Source organism: Adiantum capillus-veneris, chromosome 22 (assembly GCF_014529385.1).
Source record: "Adiantum capillus-veneris isolate H3 chromosome 22, ASM1452938v2, whole genome shotgun sequence".
Lineage (NCBI taxonomy): Eukaryota > Viridiplantae > Streptophyta > Polypodiopsida > Polypodiales > Pteridaceae > Adiantum > Adiantum capillus-veneris.
The window spans coordinates 89,353,002-89,369,827 of NC_140952.1; the positions used below are offsets into that span (position 1 = coordinate 89,353,002).

Sequence of the window (16,826 nt, forward strand, 5' to 3'; positions counted from 1 at the left end):
GTGGCACGAATGGGCTGAGGTGGAGTCCCAGGTGCCAAATGGTGGTGGGGGTGGGCTGAGGTGGGCGGCCTGCACTTCATGATATCTCGTATGTTGCATGCATGCGGATGGAATCCCGAGGATGGGGGGTGAGTGACTGCGTTTAGGGCATTCAAGCAGAGGGAGTTTTGCTGCTAGCTAATGCGAGAGGGCCTAGGGGAGGGCCTGCATTGCGTTAGACGAGCCATCTGGGGCCTCTAGACCAATCTACACAGACGAAGATTGGAGCCAGGTGGAGATTTTGGCACAGGTACATATTGGGACGGTAGGCGGGATCACCAGGTGTGTGTGTGTGTGTGTGTGAGAGAGAGAGAGAGACACCGCCCCAAAACCACCTCCAAGAAAATATGTTTTTATCGTCTGTTGCTTGTCATGTTGCATCACACACACACACACACACTCTCTCTATGAGCCCACGGACAACAACAATTTTGTAGAGAACCGGGCAACAGGTTTGTGTGTGTGTGTGGAAGAGAGAGAGAGACAGAGAGAGAGTTGTGTCCCGATGCCTTCTGCTTCATACATATTTTTGCCAACATGAGTCGTCCTACTTGTCCGTTATGGTGCTTGCAAGCATGTTGCCATGCTATGATGAATGGTTGTTGGTGTTTCTTACAATAAAACGTTCATTGTATGGTGATCCCCACAGGAAAAATTATGGCGCCAAGAAGGCCACATCAAGAGGCGCAGGCAAAGAATCTAGTTGGAAAGAAGCATGGGTCAGATCTCGGGAGGGGCACGGGGGAGGCTTCGCCTATAAAAGTTCCTCGTTGTAGCCCTCGGCTAAGGGAGAAGGAGTTAAAGCAAACGGAGAATCAGCCTTCTCCATGCTCATGCAATATGGCCCAAGTGGAGACACCAAAATTAGCGAATCCGCACCTAAGAAAGAAGTTGGAAGGCATGTTTGAAGAGCCTGATCAGAATGAAAACAAAGTGGATGAGAAGAAGGTTGGAAGAGCTAAGGCAAAAAAAAAGAACCTTGATAAAGAAAAAGTTGGTGAAGGCAAGAGGGATCAGCCGTGTGTCGAGACGGTGGGCGACGGAGCGCAAAACAATATGGATTCTTTGAAGGGAGAAGGAGATAGAGGCATTGGTGCATCCTCTGCCATGGTTGAACCCTTGCCATATGTTGAGGTCTTCTTCCCTGATGGAAGGCTTGCACGGCAATGTCGGGCGAGCGATCATTGCCCTCAACAGTTCCACTTTGAGTTGGTTCGATTGCGGATGGAGAGGCATCTAAAGACAGAGCATGGGCTTGATGTGGTCATTCCCCTTCGCAAGGGAGGTAGGCGTTCCAATGCTGAATTGGGCTCAAGAGCAAAACCGCCAAATGCAAGAGACAATGCACAATGGCACAAGCAAGCGAAGATGCGCTTCGAGGATAGAGATAGGAAGTTTGCATTAAATCTGAAAAAAACAGAGCGCCTTCATCATCTTCGAGCAACTGAGAAGTGGGATAAGCTCAGGCCTGAGTTTAGAAGAGTCTCAAAGGTAGATTTTGTTGAGAAGATTGTCAAAGAGCGCATGGCAACCTACCTCGCGTCCTCAAAAGAGCGCATGGATCGCATCCAGCAGCGAATCGACGAAGGCTATGAAAAGAATGTGAGTGCCATGGCCACTCCTTCGAGTTTACATATTATTGCATCATGCTTTATTATTACATTTGGTGTTGCATGTTTGCTTTGTTAGTCATAGTTCACTTAAAGGTGGATTGTTTGCCCGAATGCGGTCCTAGTTTATTGAGACGGGTTTAGGTCCACATTGAGATTTCTCCCGTTAAATGGATGATTTAGGCATAATGACCTTGGAGATTATCCTTGCAAACCATTTACCATTAATGAGTTGAGGCATATGGCATGTTTGCTTGCCTAGTCCCAGCTTATCTTAAGGTGCATTGTTTGCTAGAAGTTGTCCTAGTTTATTGAAAAAATCATGGCGAATCTACCAAGTTTACATATTATTGCAGCATGGCTTATTACTACATTTGTTGTGGCATGTTTGCTTGCATGGTCCACTTTGTTGTGGCATCCTAGTTCAAGGTGGATTTTCTGCCCAAAAGAGGCCTAGTTTACTGAGAGCAGTTTAGATTCACATTGCACTAGATCCCATTTGAATGGCCAATTTAGGCCCGATGAAGTCTATGACTACTTGTGTTAAGGCATGTTTGCTTTCTTGGTCCGAGTTTACAAGGCAATGCATTAATTACTTGTGGTTGAGGCATGTTTGCTTTCTTCGTCCTAGTTTACAAGGCAGTGCATTGTTTGCTGGTAGTTGTCCTAGTTTACCGGTGGCTTTCGGAGGGATTTTAAACTAATTCTCGACGTCTTGATTGAAATCATTTTATGTAAAATTGCTTGTTTCTTACAGGCTTCTTGTGGTTTTATTTGGTGCTGGTTTTTTGGCTACATTCATTTAAACATGCTGGGTTCAATGGGGGACTAACTTGTGGTTTTATTTGGTGATTGAATGCAGAGGCGGCTCAAGGTTTTACCTCCTTGGTTAAATGTCATGATAGATGACATTGAGGATAGCCATCCCATGGACAACTTCAAGGGCAAGGAGCTAGAGGAAGAAGAGGAGGATGCAGATGATTTTCAGTCGGACCGAGAAGATGAAGAGGCTGGACATTATGAGTGGATGGAGGATGAAGACATCAAGGAGGATAAAGATGGCCAAGAAGACAAAGAGGAATGCAGGGAGGAGGAGGGGGGAGCAAGCAACGCGAAAGAGGACTCCGCTCACTCGACTTCCCTTGGGCTTGGAGATACACCGCCCTCACTGTCTCTTGAGATTGTGGACACAAAGGAGGTGCCTGCTGCAAATACAGATACATTTAGCCGGTTTGCATCCATGACGCTCAACGTTGATCTTGTGCACGAGGAGGTAGTGGGACATCTTCCTAATTGCAGAAGTGGCATGCATTATTTGGTTGTTATTCTTGGCAGGTTTAGGGTGTCAAATTTTTTCGAATGATTTGGCATAAAATCTTCTTTTAACCATGTAGGGAATTGTGAAACAACATAGACCAAAGCTGCAAATTTGTTCGTCAATGAAGACCCGGGTTGTTGTTGATGTCTCATCCCCACCTGGTGCAGCGGCAACCACACATGTGTCTCTGAATTTTTCCATACAAAATGGCCAGTTAAGAGTTATGGAAGAAGGGGGAGGTAGGGTTGTCACGACACGAGGAAACATCGCAGCTGCCAGGTGGGTACAAGTCATGAGCCAGTTCTTACTGTTTGTTTGCTTGCTGTTTTTTTGGGCCTCTTCTTCTTCTATAAAACTTGCACGCTAAGCCTTGATTGTTATCGCATGTTAGGCTTGGCTCTATTGCATGCATTACTTTCACCTCAGACCAGTTCAAGTTATCAGTTAATGTAGATCAGCGATTAGTAACTGACATATTGCGTGGCGAGGCCAGTAGTAGGACTATTGACTTGTTTGGCCAGTAAGTTCTCTCTTGCCCTGATCATTGTAAATGGCTATACGCACATATAGGATTTCCTGTGTTTTAATCTGGAAACTGAAATCTTTGCACAGGTGGATGGAGCACACCTTGCCTCCGACCATCCTAAGGAAAGTACACTTTGTCGATTCGCTTTGGTTTACGATGGAGAGACGTATTCTGTCCAGTTTTCTTCAGCGGCAATTTAGCGGTGTTGACATGTCAGAGCTGGTCTTTTGCTTCTCGCCAGTCATTTGCAGGTATTTCAGGGTGACATAATGCTTTGTATGGTGAATTCTAAACTACTTCTCATTCATAACACTAACAATGTGTGCTTGAAGGCATCACTGGACTCTTTTTGCTCTCTACCTGAATAGGGGAGCAAGGCTCCTCCGATTGCCTGGCAAGAAGCACTATCTGATTCATTTTGATTCCCTCAAGGGTTTGACAAACCCTTTCGAGTGCCTAGAGCAAGTGCAAAGGTTGGTTTTCATCATGTGATTGTTGTGCCCAACAGATGTGATTAAATTCACCTAACCTGGTTTTTTGTATGGTTGTGCCTTAGTGGCCTTCGAAGCCTGGCAGAATTTGTACATGACAACGATATTCGACGTGCTTTGGCTGATTCCAAGGAAGAGATTGAGCTCAAAGTTGTGGATGTGCCTCAACAGACAAATGCGATCGATTGCGGATTTTATGTCATGAGGATCATGAGGTGAGATCATGCTACATTGTGTAATAGTGTCGACAGGTTGCTAGGGAGGTTCATTGCATGGACTAACATATGGCACTGTTCAGCAGGGAACTGATTGCAGGTGGATTGGAAGACAGGCCTGGGCGACATTGGTTTACAAAGGATTGGTTCGAGGATGTGGACGTATGCACTCTGAGGGTGCAGCTGCATGATTGGTGCTTACGTTGTTTGGCGGAGGTCTAGAGACGCATGAGCAATAGCACGCTTGGGGGCTGGTGTTTTGGGAGCATATCCAGCATATGAACTCAATTGACACTATACTTATACAACGGTGTACTTTATGGATTTTGAACCCTCCGTTTTGAGCGGATCTAAGTGAATGTTTTTTTTGGTGGATGGCTTACCTAGCTACGCATTTATGCGCAATGTGCACACCCTTTGGATGTTTTAATTAAGTCTACGTAATGATCAGCCTTACGTTTCAATATCATTGTCAATTGATCGGTTGTAGTGCTGTTATTTTGTCAATTTACAATTGCTCATTATGGGTTGTGGTATGTGTTGGTACCATTCATGAATGTGGTTAACTTGAATCAGCTGAAATGACTCGGCTTAGGTGTTGTGGTGAGATGTTATTGGTGGTTGTTAGTATTGCTAAGGTGTTTGGAGCATGCGTATATTCTATTTTTATATCTCTTTAAGGGTGGTTGTTGGCTTGGATTGCGTTGTGGGTGTTGAGAAGCTCCATGAGTGGTGAGAGCGTGACATTGTCATAGCCTTTATTGTAGTCCAAGTGGGGTGTTTGTTGAGTTTACACATATGGATTTCCTTTGCTTCACATTTAGCAAGCAGGTTGAACACATTTTAAGCTCGTCGTAGCTAAGTTTTGTGTACATTTGTTGGAATCTCTTTCTTGTCAGAATGTCAACGATTGAAACTCTCCCTCTCTCTTTGTAATGTTTTGATAATCTGATTGCTCATAGAGAATAGCAACTCTTAACTTCCAAATTTATCTTTGGTAGATTTATGTATCCTCGGAAAAGAAAAGGTGCTTGTATTAAAAATGACAAACTGACAACCCTTTGTTGGCATACCATGTAGGCACATTGTGGTTGCAAACTTAAAGGATGATACATAGTATTTGTGTGCATTGGCAGAGTATTTATTTTGTTCAATGGATTAAATTGTCACCTGACCAATCAAACAAATGCATGGCTAGATTATGCATACGAATATTGATTATACATATGAATAGTGCAACCAAGGAGTGAAGTTCGTCGCCAAGATGTTAGTGCTACAAGCCCATGATGCAGCACAAAGTTCATCTCGGCATTGGTGAGTGAAAAATGCATCATATAAATGCAAAGGCATTATTCACTACATGGTTATGACACAAAGCCTAACAGAAAAACATCTCAAACCTTGCACCTTGAATGGTCAAAATACGGTGAAAGTATACGAAGGAGCCACTCTTTGCAAGGGTCTATGCTGCCCAACATAAGTCACTGCAATAAGCATTCACTTTCTCCAGCCTCTTAAGCATGAACCGGCTTCAAACATGCCATAATGCTCACCAAATCTAGTGGGAAACCAGCCGCAGTGCCCAAGAATGGTCAAACAAAACATCAGCCTTCCATCCCCAGTAACGTAAATAGTCGGCGACCGTAAATGTCTTGATCTCTGGTGCGGCACACACCTCATATATGGGCGGCAAAACAACTCACTCGCATGTATGGCAAGAATCCAAAAGACATCAAAAAATCAAAAAGGAAATTAACCCTCTAACCCAGAAACTGTAAATTGTTGGATGCCATAAATGCCATTGATGCTTCGGATACCAAAAACTGTAAATACTCAGATACCAAAAACGCTAAATGTTTGCAAGTGAAATCAACTGAGAAATCAGATCAGCCTCAATGCCATCCAATTAGGCCAGCCCTAGTGCTCAGAGATCGTACACAATCGGATAAGAAAAATTGGCTGGGAAAACAAGACATACATTTAGCAACAACCCATCCATGACTCTCACAAAAGGTCAGTTTCAATGCCATCCACTTAGAGCAGTCGTAGTCCATAGAGATCGTACACAATTTACAGGAGAAATGCATCAAGTTGGTAGCTGAAATGAGCTCATGACTCACATTGGTAGAATAACTTTTCGAAACCCAGTTGTAACGCTCACGCACGATCAAGCAAGATGCCATCCAAAAAGATCGGCCTAATAGCCTAAACAAGGTAAATAGTCATCAACCAAACATATTGGAAGTCTGCAGATGGAATCAGCTCACAGCTTGCTCCCAAAACAACCCACCTAATCAGTCCAAAGATAGTTGCAAATGGGCTCACAAGTGCCTGCCGAACGCTCACAAACTGGTAATCAAATCAGCCCAGCAGACTGCATAAGGGAGAAAAAAGCTACATGTCTCTCATGTAGAGAGAACCATTCGTTGCTGGGACGCAAGGACTGCCTCGAGTATTGACCCATCAAGCAAGCAGATTGTGAAGCTTCTCTCTTCTGTGGGAACCTCGCTAGCTTTGCAACAGACAATCATCCCTTTTTGGATGCTCTCACCAAAGAGGGTGACATGACGATTAAGCAAACTTGACTCTGCTCCACCTGGGGCATGTTTGAGCAATAACGGAAGGAGGGCATGGCATGTATGGTATGAAATTCTCTCCAATGGATCGAGCATGAGAGTTTTGCTGCAACAACGAGTACAATGTATTCGAGGCTTTCTTTGAAAGCGGACTCGACTCCGTCCACGCTGATGCTTGTGTCGCAAAACACCAGTAGTTGGACCTTTAGATGGTGGCATGTCGGCCTCGAGAACCTGTTCCTTTCTGGCTCCACTTGCTTCTACGGGCATCCCATGCCCGAGTCGAGTTAGAGTAACGTGTGCTTGGACTTGCTTGATCGAGCCCTTTGTTGGTAGCTCAATCTTCTTTGGGATGATCAAGGCGGCGAGACTATTTCGTGAAAGATTTAGTTGCATTAGTATGGCTGGCTTCAAAGAGCTATCACATTGCACCAACTGCTCTTCTAGACTCTCCAACATGCTTCTCATGTCATAGATGCAGCTACCAATCTCATTGTCTATGTTGTTGACAACTGTCTCAGCTACATCAAAATTGTCATGCTCTAGTGCTATATTATCTTCCCCTGCTCCAACTATGGGTTGTAGGTCCACATGGCTCAAAGCTTGAACGCTATCTACGATGGGGAGAACTTCGTGAAGATGAGGAAAGTGCCTCTCAATTATCAGTCGAAGGCCATATAGATGCTTACATTCTGATCCCCAATCCACACAATCGCAGTAGTTGGATTGCATGCTCACATGATACCAGTTTGAGGCCGAAGTAGTGCTAAGGACTTTGAATCGCATGTGTCCTTCCTCTATCACTTCGAGGGTGCTTGGATCTGCTTCAAATCGTTTAAGAATCGATTCGCCTGCTGCTAGCTTGGCTGTATGTTGCTTGCTTGATCCAAAACGACTAAAACGCCCAGAATCAGCTGAACGGTTGTCAAATTGAAACAACATGAGCTCAACATTTGGCAACAGCAAAGGCATACTCTCAAGCGAAAGAGAACCGCTCTTACCAATCTCCTGCTTTTGCTTGAAGAATTCGAGAAGTGTTCCCCCAATATATGTCCCATGCACTGAATCTCCCACCAATGCATTCAACAAGACCAACAAAGACCTTTTTATCTGTGCATTTAGCAAGGTATACTTGACATATTGCCATAATCGCTCAACCAAGTTTGTAGTATCCACATTCCCATGCTGAAATAGACGACCGAATCTTGGTCAACGGCTTCGCCACATGCATGTGCTACCACACCAGCCAGTGGATACATACCGTCAAATATTTTCATGTGCCTGATACACCTGCAATAGCTCATCGCACCTTGCATCAAATATATCCTCACTTATTGCATGCATCAAATTTGACATGCGATTGTACACATCATCGCACTTGTCCTTAGGGACCTATGCACAACAACGCCATGTGAGTATGAGAGTCAATTTGTAGACATGAGCTGGCACAAAGAACACATCAAAGAAATGACCAGCTATCTGGGGCAATAGGTTCTCAACCCATGCCTTCTTGACATGAAACCAGCATAGCAAAACTTTGCATGCGACTTGTTGCCGCCTTCCATCCTCGTCTTCTCTCCAGCAAAAAGAATCTTGATCCACAACCTTGAGGATGGCCTCGAGCTCTTGCTAGCTCTTATCAATGACAATGGCTACAAGCCGAACGTCACCTAACCTTGCAAAGATCATCTTGAACGTGAGCTCTAGGGCCACCTTTTCCTGGCTGGTACCCACATCATTGATGCATAACATCAGCCATATCGGAATCCCTATGCCGTTTTGGTTGGCAAGACTGCACCATAGAGCGGTAGACCATAAATGTTTATCTTGAAAGTGCTATCCACGGCCCATGAGTTCCGACGAGAGAAACGAAGAGCGACTTGTAGCATCCACTCGTCTTGAATGAGGAGGATGAATGGCCGCTTGTTCTCATCAGGGTTTTGGGGACTGTAAGGCTGCACAAAGATTACCTGTCCATACGAGAAGTATACTTGAGGATGCATGCTCACCCATCCAGCTTAAGAAGTTGAGAATGTAGTATTACCTTCTTCAATTCTTGCAAACGTAGAGCCTCGGCAAGCATCGCACCCCATTCAGTACCTACAGAGCTACCTACAGTCAAAAAAAATGTTGGATCAAATGCTATCAAAACTCAGTAGAGAAAAGGCTTCTTAGAAATTCCAATGGCAAGCTAAGTACCACGAGTGCACATTTGATGAAATAGAATTTGCACCTCTTTTGGTATCATAAAAAATCTGTAGATTACACGATCCAGCTCAGATGCATTTGCCATGTGAAACCTTTCCTTGGAGATCGACATTTTGGCGACATGGCGGCACATCCCAACATCAAACAAATCATCCATACAGCATGCAACTACAGTTGAATGCATCGGCAAGTGGTAAAGGTCAGCACGTGAGCCAGGTATGTGCCCGGTGTGATCGCCATGGATTGTGATAGTCACCCTATCACCATCATGACAGTGTTGAACCACCAGCCTAAATAGGCACCCACACCTCTTTGACTTTCGTTGTCGCCGCTTATCCGCACCTCTCCGATCTATGCTTCCACCTCGATGGAAAATGTATTCTTGTAGCCACTTATATGCTCTATGCCTCTTTGAAGATCTGACTAGGACCAGCCGTGTGTGATGCTTTATCATGATTCTTGTCAACTGTTGCTCGACTTGAGATGTTGTTGTCTCGATTGAAGAGGTTGGGCAATTTGCGGTTCTGCTACTAATAGACATCGCAGCTACATCACAATCAATAATCTTCTCTTTTAGTAAGCATCCACATGCAGTGATTGAGTCTTTTATGTAATCAAGAGGCAACCCATGTTGTCTCTTGTCTGTACACCATTCCTTCTGGACGGCCTTGAGAGTGGCAGCCACTCCAAGATGATTGTCATGTGTCAAAGGGCAATGGGCTGCATGAACAATATGTGCCCAATCTTCCATAAAGGCAACCTTTAGGCCAGTAGATTTCAAGTGCAGGCAGCCTATTTCCAGCCCTATACCTGGACAAAGCATCAAGGAGTCTTTCATCCTATTCCACTTCTTTAAATCAAACAATCCCCGAACATCGATCGCTTGAAGCATTGCTAGTGACATGGTCTCTGTCCCTCCCAAATCTTTGGCCATTAAGGAGTATGTCATCTCGTCGAAGGAGAAAAATGTTTTTGATGTGTATGAAGACGGATCTAAGGCAACCCAAGAGCATTGCGAATGCCAACATGCAACTGAGCTGGGACTAGCTCCATTGTTCTGTGGCTAGTAATCCATGCCATTATCCTCGTTGATTGGCCAGTCATCTGACGATTCTCCTTCAGTCGTTGTTTCACCATTGAAATATCCACTCGATGGCCGGTCTTCGATTAAATCGATGGGAGGCATCTAATACACAACATCTCTGTCTCTTTGTCTCTCTCTCTCTCTCTCTCTCTCTCTCTCTCTCTCTCTCTCTCTCTCTCTCTCTCTCTCTCTCTCTCTCTCTCTCTCTCACACACACACACACACACACACACACACTCACACTCACACACACTACCTGGTTCAAATCCATGCTGCCTTTGAGCTTCCAATCTCCTACAGAGTCTTCATCTGATTACTGTCTCAGATACCAGCCTCCCCTTCTCCTGCTCTCATCTCACCTCCGATTATCTGTGATTACCCTGCATTCCCGCGAGGGCAAATTTGAAAACGGGATGCTCGCGTGAAAGTAATGCCATGTTGGCCCACCATTTGCCACCTGGGACTCCACCTCAGCCCATTCGCTCCACGTTTCCTGTCTACGTCACCCTCCCGTCCGAGTTTACCTCCCGGCGCCCCCGTTTACCAAAACCCGTCCAAGTTTACTTTTTTTTTGCCACGTGTAGCCCCCCGATGCCATCAATCACCGCGCCCCACTTCTGCGCCCTTGATCCCACCGCCTGAGCTTCCTTAAAGCTCCCGTGCCCCTTAGTGGTGAGGGGCACCGTATGACTCGATGGGGGACAACAAGAAGCAGGCAAGGCTCGGGGCGGCGCCTACCAACTCCCCAAATTGACGGAATAAAGGGTTTCAAGGAAGAGCGCATTGACGATGCGACCGCGCTGTATGAAGGAAGATGGAGGGGGCATGAGTGACGTCCACTGAGCTGCTGCGATGTCATATGCCATGCATGGGTAGAGCCTAACTTCGTCCTCATCATGACCAGCCAACCCCCATCGTCATCCTCAGCAAGGGACGAGGAGGCCCGGGCTCAAAGAAACGCCGGAGAGTGGAGCAAGGCGTTGCAGGCCTTGTGCGACCAGAAGGCGCAAAGCCAATAGTTTAGTAGAAAAGTTGTATGGGTCTGTACACATATTCACGTCGTAATTTGTAACAAATATAGAGTATTTTTGGTGCCTTGCAAGTTTTATAAAGATCTATAATATTATGCAAACATGTGATAAAATCCACATGATAGTCATTAAGAAGCGGACAAAAAGAACAACATACACGCTTGGAAGTACATAATGACTCATACTCCTCAATAAGTGCAAGCTTTCAAAGATTGGAAATAGGGAGCACAAAAGGTCATTCATTAATTATCTGTCACAATGCAAATACCATGAGTGGTCATGTATTGTCATAAAATCAAATATCCAACCAACCCAAATGATTTTCTCATATTTATTTGATCATTTAATGTGAGAGAATAAACGGGAACAAGGGTTAGGATATAGACATGTGCTTATCGATCTATCTCAACACGGGTCAATGGTAAAGGGCCCCAAATGAGAGACGGTCTATCAAAGAGCAAGGCTAACAAATGAAGCATAAAGACCTTAGGTTTAGCTTCATTGAAGACCTCCAATAGTTAGATTTAAAAGTCCTTTGATCTTAGGTAAGCTAGGGTTGTGCTTGAGGTGGGAATCCGGCCCAAGCTTGAGGTGCTTATCATGCCTGATGGACTGAGATGCTTGAAGTGCTTGATGAGTTGAGGTGCTTGTCATGCTTGAGATGGTAGGGTTGTAATTGAGGTGGGAACCCAGTCCAAGCTTATGGTGAGAACTAGGCCCAAGGTTGAGAGGCTTGAGGTGGCACAAAAGTTTTTTTTTTAATCCCAACAAGGAGGGGGCGAGACATGCAAGAAGAGGGGATGGTTGCTTGACCACTCTCTCCCCCAAAGGGCACCCCTTGCCCAGGAGGCAAGTAGGACACATGTCAAGCCCCTAGCTAGGTTACCCTCATGGTGTGACTAAAGCCTATTGGTTGGCCACCCAAGGGGTCCAATGATAATTTAGTTAATTTAATTAATTGTTATAGCATTTATCAAGCCCTCTCTCTCAAAAGGGAAAGGGAGACACTTGTCCCAAGGCTATCATTGTTGCTTTCTATGATTGTTGCTTGTGATTGGCTACGCCTAGAGGGGTCCAATGAGCTTCAAGCATGAGCTACAAGGGGGGAAGGGGGGGGGGGGGGGGGGGGGCGTCGACGACCAAATCAAGTAGGGGGCCTGATTGAGGGTTATACTCTCCCACACACATTCACACACACTCTCATTGTGTAAAGTGCAAAGTGCAAAGTGCAAGAGCTCCCTCTCCTTCTCCAAGCAAGTAGAGAGGTTGAGAGCCTACACCAACACTCTTGGCTATGGAATCCAAATCCAACCAAGAGCCATGCTTCAATGCTTAAGCTTGTCATCTTCTCCATCTTCATTACTATGCTATTATGTATGCTAGCAAGAAGAGTGATGATAAGTGAGGAACTAATTCTTTCTCCTATAAAATGTTTCTTCTTCCTCTTTCCTACCCTCATTCCCTGCTAGCTCTTTCCACCTTCGAAGGTGTTTGAGGTCTTGGGACTGAAGCTTGAAATAGTTAATGCTTTCCACAAAGTTTATGTTATGCCCATGATGCATGAAGCTTTCTATCTTCATTGCATCACCTAGGTCACAAGGAACACAAAGATTGCATTGTAACAAGTCTCACTTAATGGAAGAAACTATAATACAAATGCCTATTGGAGGGGGGACCGGCTCCACATAAAATCCGGTCCTCAACTATTGTCATATTCTCTAAATTCTCTCTCTTGCAAAAGTATTGTTCATGCCAAGCTAACTAAATGCTATGTTATGTTGCTACCTTCAATTATGTTCACCCGCTATGCTCAGAAAGTAATTTCTCAAAAGTACTCTCTCTAGTTTCCGCTACTCTCAAGTTAATAGCCCAATTCCATTACATCGGTATGAGAGTATTTGTTTCCCTTTTCTTGCTTAAGAAGAGAGTTCCTTAAGTAGCTTTTAAATGGTTGATTTTGTTATTTATATTAGAGTAAGTGGGATTGGGATTTATTATCAATTTTGTTGAGCCCACTATGTGGGATATGGTGCACACCTCGAGAGCTTTGGACTTAATAATGGAATCTTTTTAGACTTGCCTATGGCTTTACCATTATTGAGCCATAAGAAGTCCAAAAAGATCTAGCCCTCAACAATTCTGTAGTATTAGACCCACTCCACTACTCTCTATAATTAACCACTTTGAGCTGTGGGTGTAGAAACTTAAGAGACAATTTTCAAAAGCTAAGAGGAGTGGCAACTAAGGTTTTGAATTGCCAAAGCATACTCTAAGTACGTACAAAAATTTTGTTAACATGGCTGACAATGACAATAACCAAGAGAGTAGAATGAACATTGATAGCTTTGATTTTGCACATGAAGTGCTAATGATGATGCACCCATGTTTGTTAGTTATCTCATTACTTGAAGCTTTTCGCAAGGACCATAAGTGTTTTAAGTGTGGGGAGCAAAGACATGGTTATCATTCTTGCCCCAAGAAGAATGTTCGCAATGAGACTCCTCAAAGCTCCAAAAGAGGATGCTCATTTCAAGGGTGCACCTCTCTCCTATGCTTGGGGAAAGGTAAGAGAGCATGATGCCTTCTAAGATCTTGTTTGACCCTAGCTCTACTCACAAATTCATATCAACAGAGTTGGCCACCAAGTTGGGCAATCAAGCTTTTGAGATGGGAGATGCTGTAACGACCAACACTACTTTCATGGGATAGCGAGCCTCCATTACTCCCTTGATTGGGAAGTTGAGGCTCCATGTCCAAAGCTATGCCGACAAAGAAGACTTTTTTATCTCTCTTGTCCAACATGAGGATGCTATCCTAGGGGCGCCATGGTTTGATCGCATGGCTGCCAACCTAAAGTTCCCTGAAAGGAGAATCTACTTCACCTACAGGGGGAAAGAACATGTATATAGATGCTAGTGATTGTAGACGTACTATACCACTTGTAAATCCTCCTGCTTTTGATAAATCAATGAAGAGCTCAATTTTTGCGTACATGATTTTTGTCAAAGAGTCCCTAAAAGATCCTAATGTTATGTCAAATGTAAATGGTAGGAATCAAAAGAGTTAGACTTGTAAAAAAAAAATAAATGATTTAAGATGTGTTCATTAATGATATCCCTATGGACCTACCTCCAAAACGAGGGGATGATGACCATCACATTGAGCTCCTTCTAGGAAGATCACTGCCTAACAAAGCCTCCTTATTGAGTTTCTCAAGCTCAACAAGAGGAGATCATGAGGCAAGTACAGGAATTGGTAGACAAAGGGATGCATAGCTCCTCTTCCTTTTGTTCTCCAATTCTTTTTGTGCAAAAGAAAGATGGTACATACCGTATGTGTGTGGACTATCACCGAGCACTAAACCATATCACTATTCAAAACAGATTTCCCGTGCCTCGGGTAGAAGATCTATTAAGCTACAAGGATCTACCTACTTCAGTCGGATTGAACTTAAAAGTGGCTATCATCAAATAAGGATAGTGGATGAAGATATCCTAAAGACCCGTTTCGCACAACGTTTCGCCTTTATGAATATCTAGTCATGCATTTTGGCTTGACTAATGCACCAACCACATTCAATCATCTTTAGACCCTACCGCAAATTCACTGGAGTGTTCTTTTATGATATCATCATCTACCTCCAAGTCTTTGGAGGAACATAAGCAACATCTCCAAGTGATTTTTCAAGCATTAAGGGAGAACAAGCTTTTTCTCAACCAAAAGAAAGGCAAACTTTTCCTTCAAGAGATTCAATACCTAGGTCATAATATCTCTCAAGATGGTATCTGTATGGATCCATCAAAATTAGAGGCAATAAAAGCATGGCCTAATCCAAGGAGTCTAAATGAGCTAAGAAGATTTATCAGTATGTGCGCATACTATAGATGCTTCAAAGAAAAATTCTCTCAAATAGCAGCACCATTACATGACTTAACAAAGAAGAACATTAAGTATTTATGGACTGCTAAGGAGCAAAATGCTTTTGACAAGCTCAAAGAGAATCTTACCTCCCAACCAGTCCTCATGCTTCCAAATCACCCAATTTAGCCATTTGAGGTCCAATGTGATGCTTGTGATGATTGCCTTGGAGCAGTTTTGCTTCAAGAAGGGCATGCCATAGCATATGAGATCCGAAGGCTCAATACAGATGAACGAGTCTTGGGCATTTATGAGAAAGAGCTTTTAAGGCTTGAGGGTATACTCTCCCACACACACTTACACAAACTCTCATTGTGTGAAGTGCAAAGTTCAGAGCTCCCTCTCCTTCTCCAAGCAAGTAGAGAGGTTGAGAGCCTACACCAACACTCTTGGCTATGCAATGCAAATCCAACCAAGAGCCATGCTTCAATGCTTAAGATTTCCATCTTCTCCATCTTCATTACTATGCTATTATGTATTCTAGCAAGAAGAGTGATGATAAGTGAGGAACTAATTCTTTTGCCTATGAAATGTTTCTTTTGCCTCTTCCCTACCCTCATTCCTGCTAGCTCTCTCAACCTTTGAAGGTGTTTGAGGTCTTGGGACTAAGGCTTGGGATAGTTAATGCTTTCCACAAAGTTTATTTTATGCTTGTGATGCATGAAGCTTTTCATCTTCATTGCATCACCTACGTCACAAGGAACACAACTATTGGATTGTAACAAGTCTCTCTTGATGGAAGAAACTATAATACAAATGCCTTTTGGAGGAGGGACCGACTCCACATAAATCCGGTCCTCAACTACTGCTGTCATGTTCTCTAAATTCTCTCTCTTGCAAAAGTCTTGTTCATGCCAAGCTAAATAAATTCTATGTTTATGTTGCTACCTTCAATTATGTTCACCCGCTATGCTCACAAAGTAGTTTCTCAAAAGTACTCTCTTTAATTTACGCTACTCTCAAGTTAATAGGACAATTCCATTACATGTATAGGATGCTAATCCCCCCATGGAGGCATGTGTGAATGTGGTCTTATTAGATGTGTCTAACATCAAGACAAGAAAGTTGCAATTGAAGACATAGTTGCATATAATGCAGAATAAGGTCACACTAATAGTGATTATGCTCTAAATATTAAAGGCATATGAGAATATCTTGCATTTGTTGGTATCTGTGTTGATAAGGATGACAAGGTGACTTGAGGAACCACAATGATCCAGACTAACGTAGAATAGTTTGAGACCTCTATTCATATTTGGGTGAGTTTCATAAATCTTGTATCTTACTGATTGTAGAAGGGAAGAACATTGGTGAAGAATCATCTTCACAAGAAGCATTTACATTTAAACAAGTATTTTATCATAATACTGGTAGCGGTAGAGCGCTTGGTGCAAGTCAAGGAGGTGGTCATGGTCATGGGAACCAGAATCAAGGCAATCAACGATGTAAGAGAAAATGTAGGTGGTAAAAAATATTTTCAAGGTAGGGGGATTCAAAGATGTCATAGAAACATTTGCAAACCAAAATAAAACAAAATAATGGTAGGGATATTGGGTGCGTATATTCAAGACCACTTTGGGCATGATTGTCTATGAAGAAGACATAAAACAATTATGCAGCTACTAACAGGGCCATTGAGCCGAAAAGAATGGTTGTTATGGAGCATATGATAATACTATGTTTGCAAATTTATCAAAATGTGGTGACAATAATATGTGGAATGGATTTGGGTGCATCAAATTATATGACCAGCCATAGTGAGTGGTTTAAGGACTTGCAATATTTGCAATTATGTTGAGTCTTTTCATGA

General features: G+C 43.5%; 1 protein-coding gene and 1 pseudogene across 1 annotated transcript; one reads left to right on the forward strand and one right to left on the reverse strand.

Moving 5' to 3' along the window:
- The first annotated feature begins 696 nt into the window (after nucleotides 1–696).
- LOC147429764 (uncharacterized) lies at nucleotides 697–4,421 on the forward strand. The gene is made up of 7 exons (XM_086495422.1): nucleotides 697–1,641; nucleotides 2,512–2,984; nucleotides 3,359–3,487; nucleotides 3,616–3,744; nucleotides 3,826–3,966; nucleotides 4,050–4,199; nucleotides 4,286–4,421. The coding sequence occupies exons 1-7, from the start codon at nucleotides 697–699 to the stop codon at nucleotides 4,419–4,421; spliced, it is 2,103 nt and encodes a 700-aa protein (XP_086351548.1).
- A 1,983-nt stretch (nucleotides 4,422–6,404) lies between these two features.
- Nucleotides 6,405–10,504, reverse strand: LOC147429765 (uncharacterized; annotated as a pseudogene).
- Nucleotides 10,505–16,826: the final 6,322 nt, after the last annotated feature.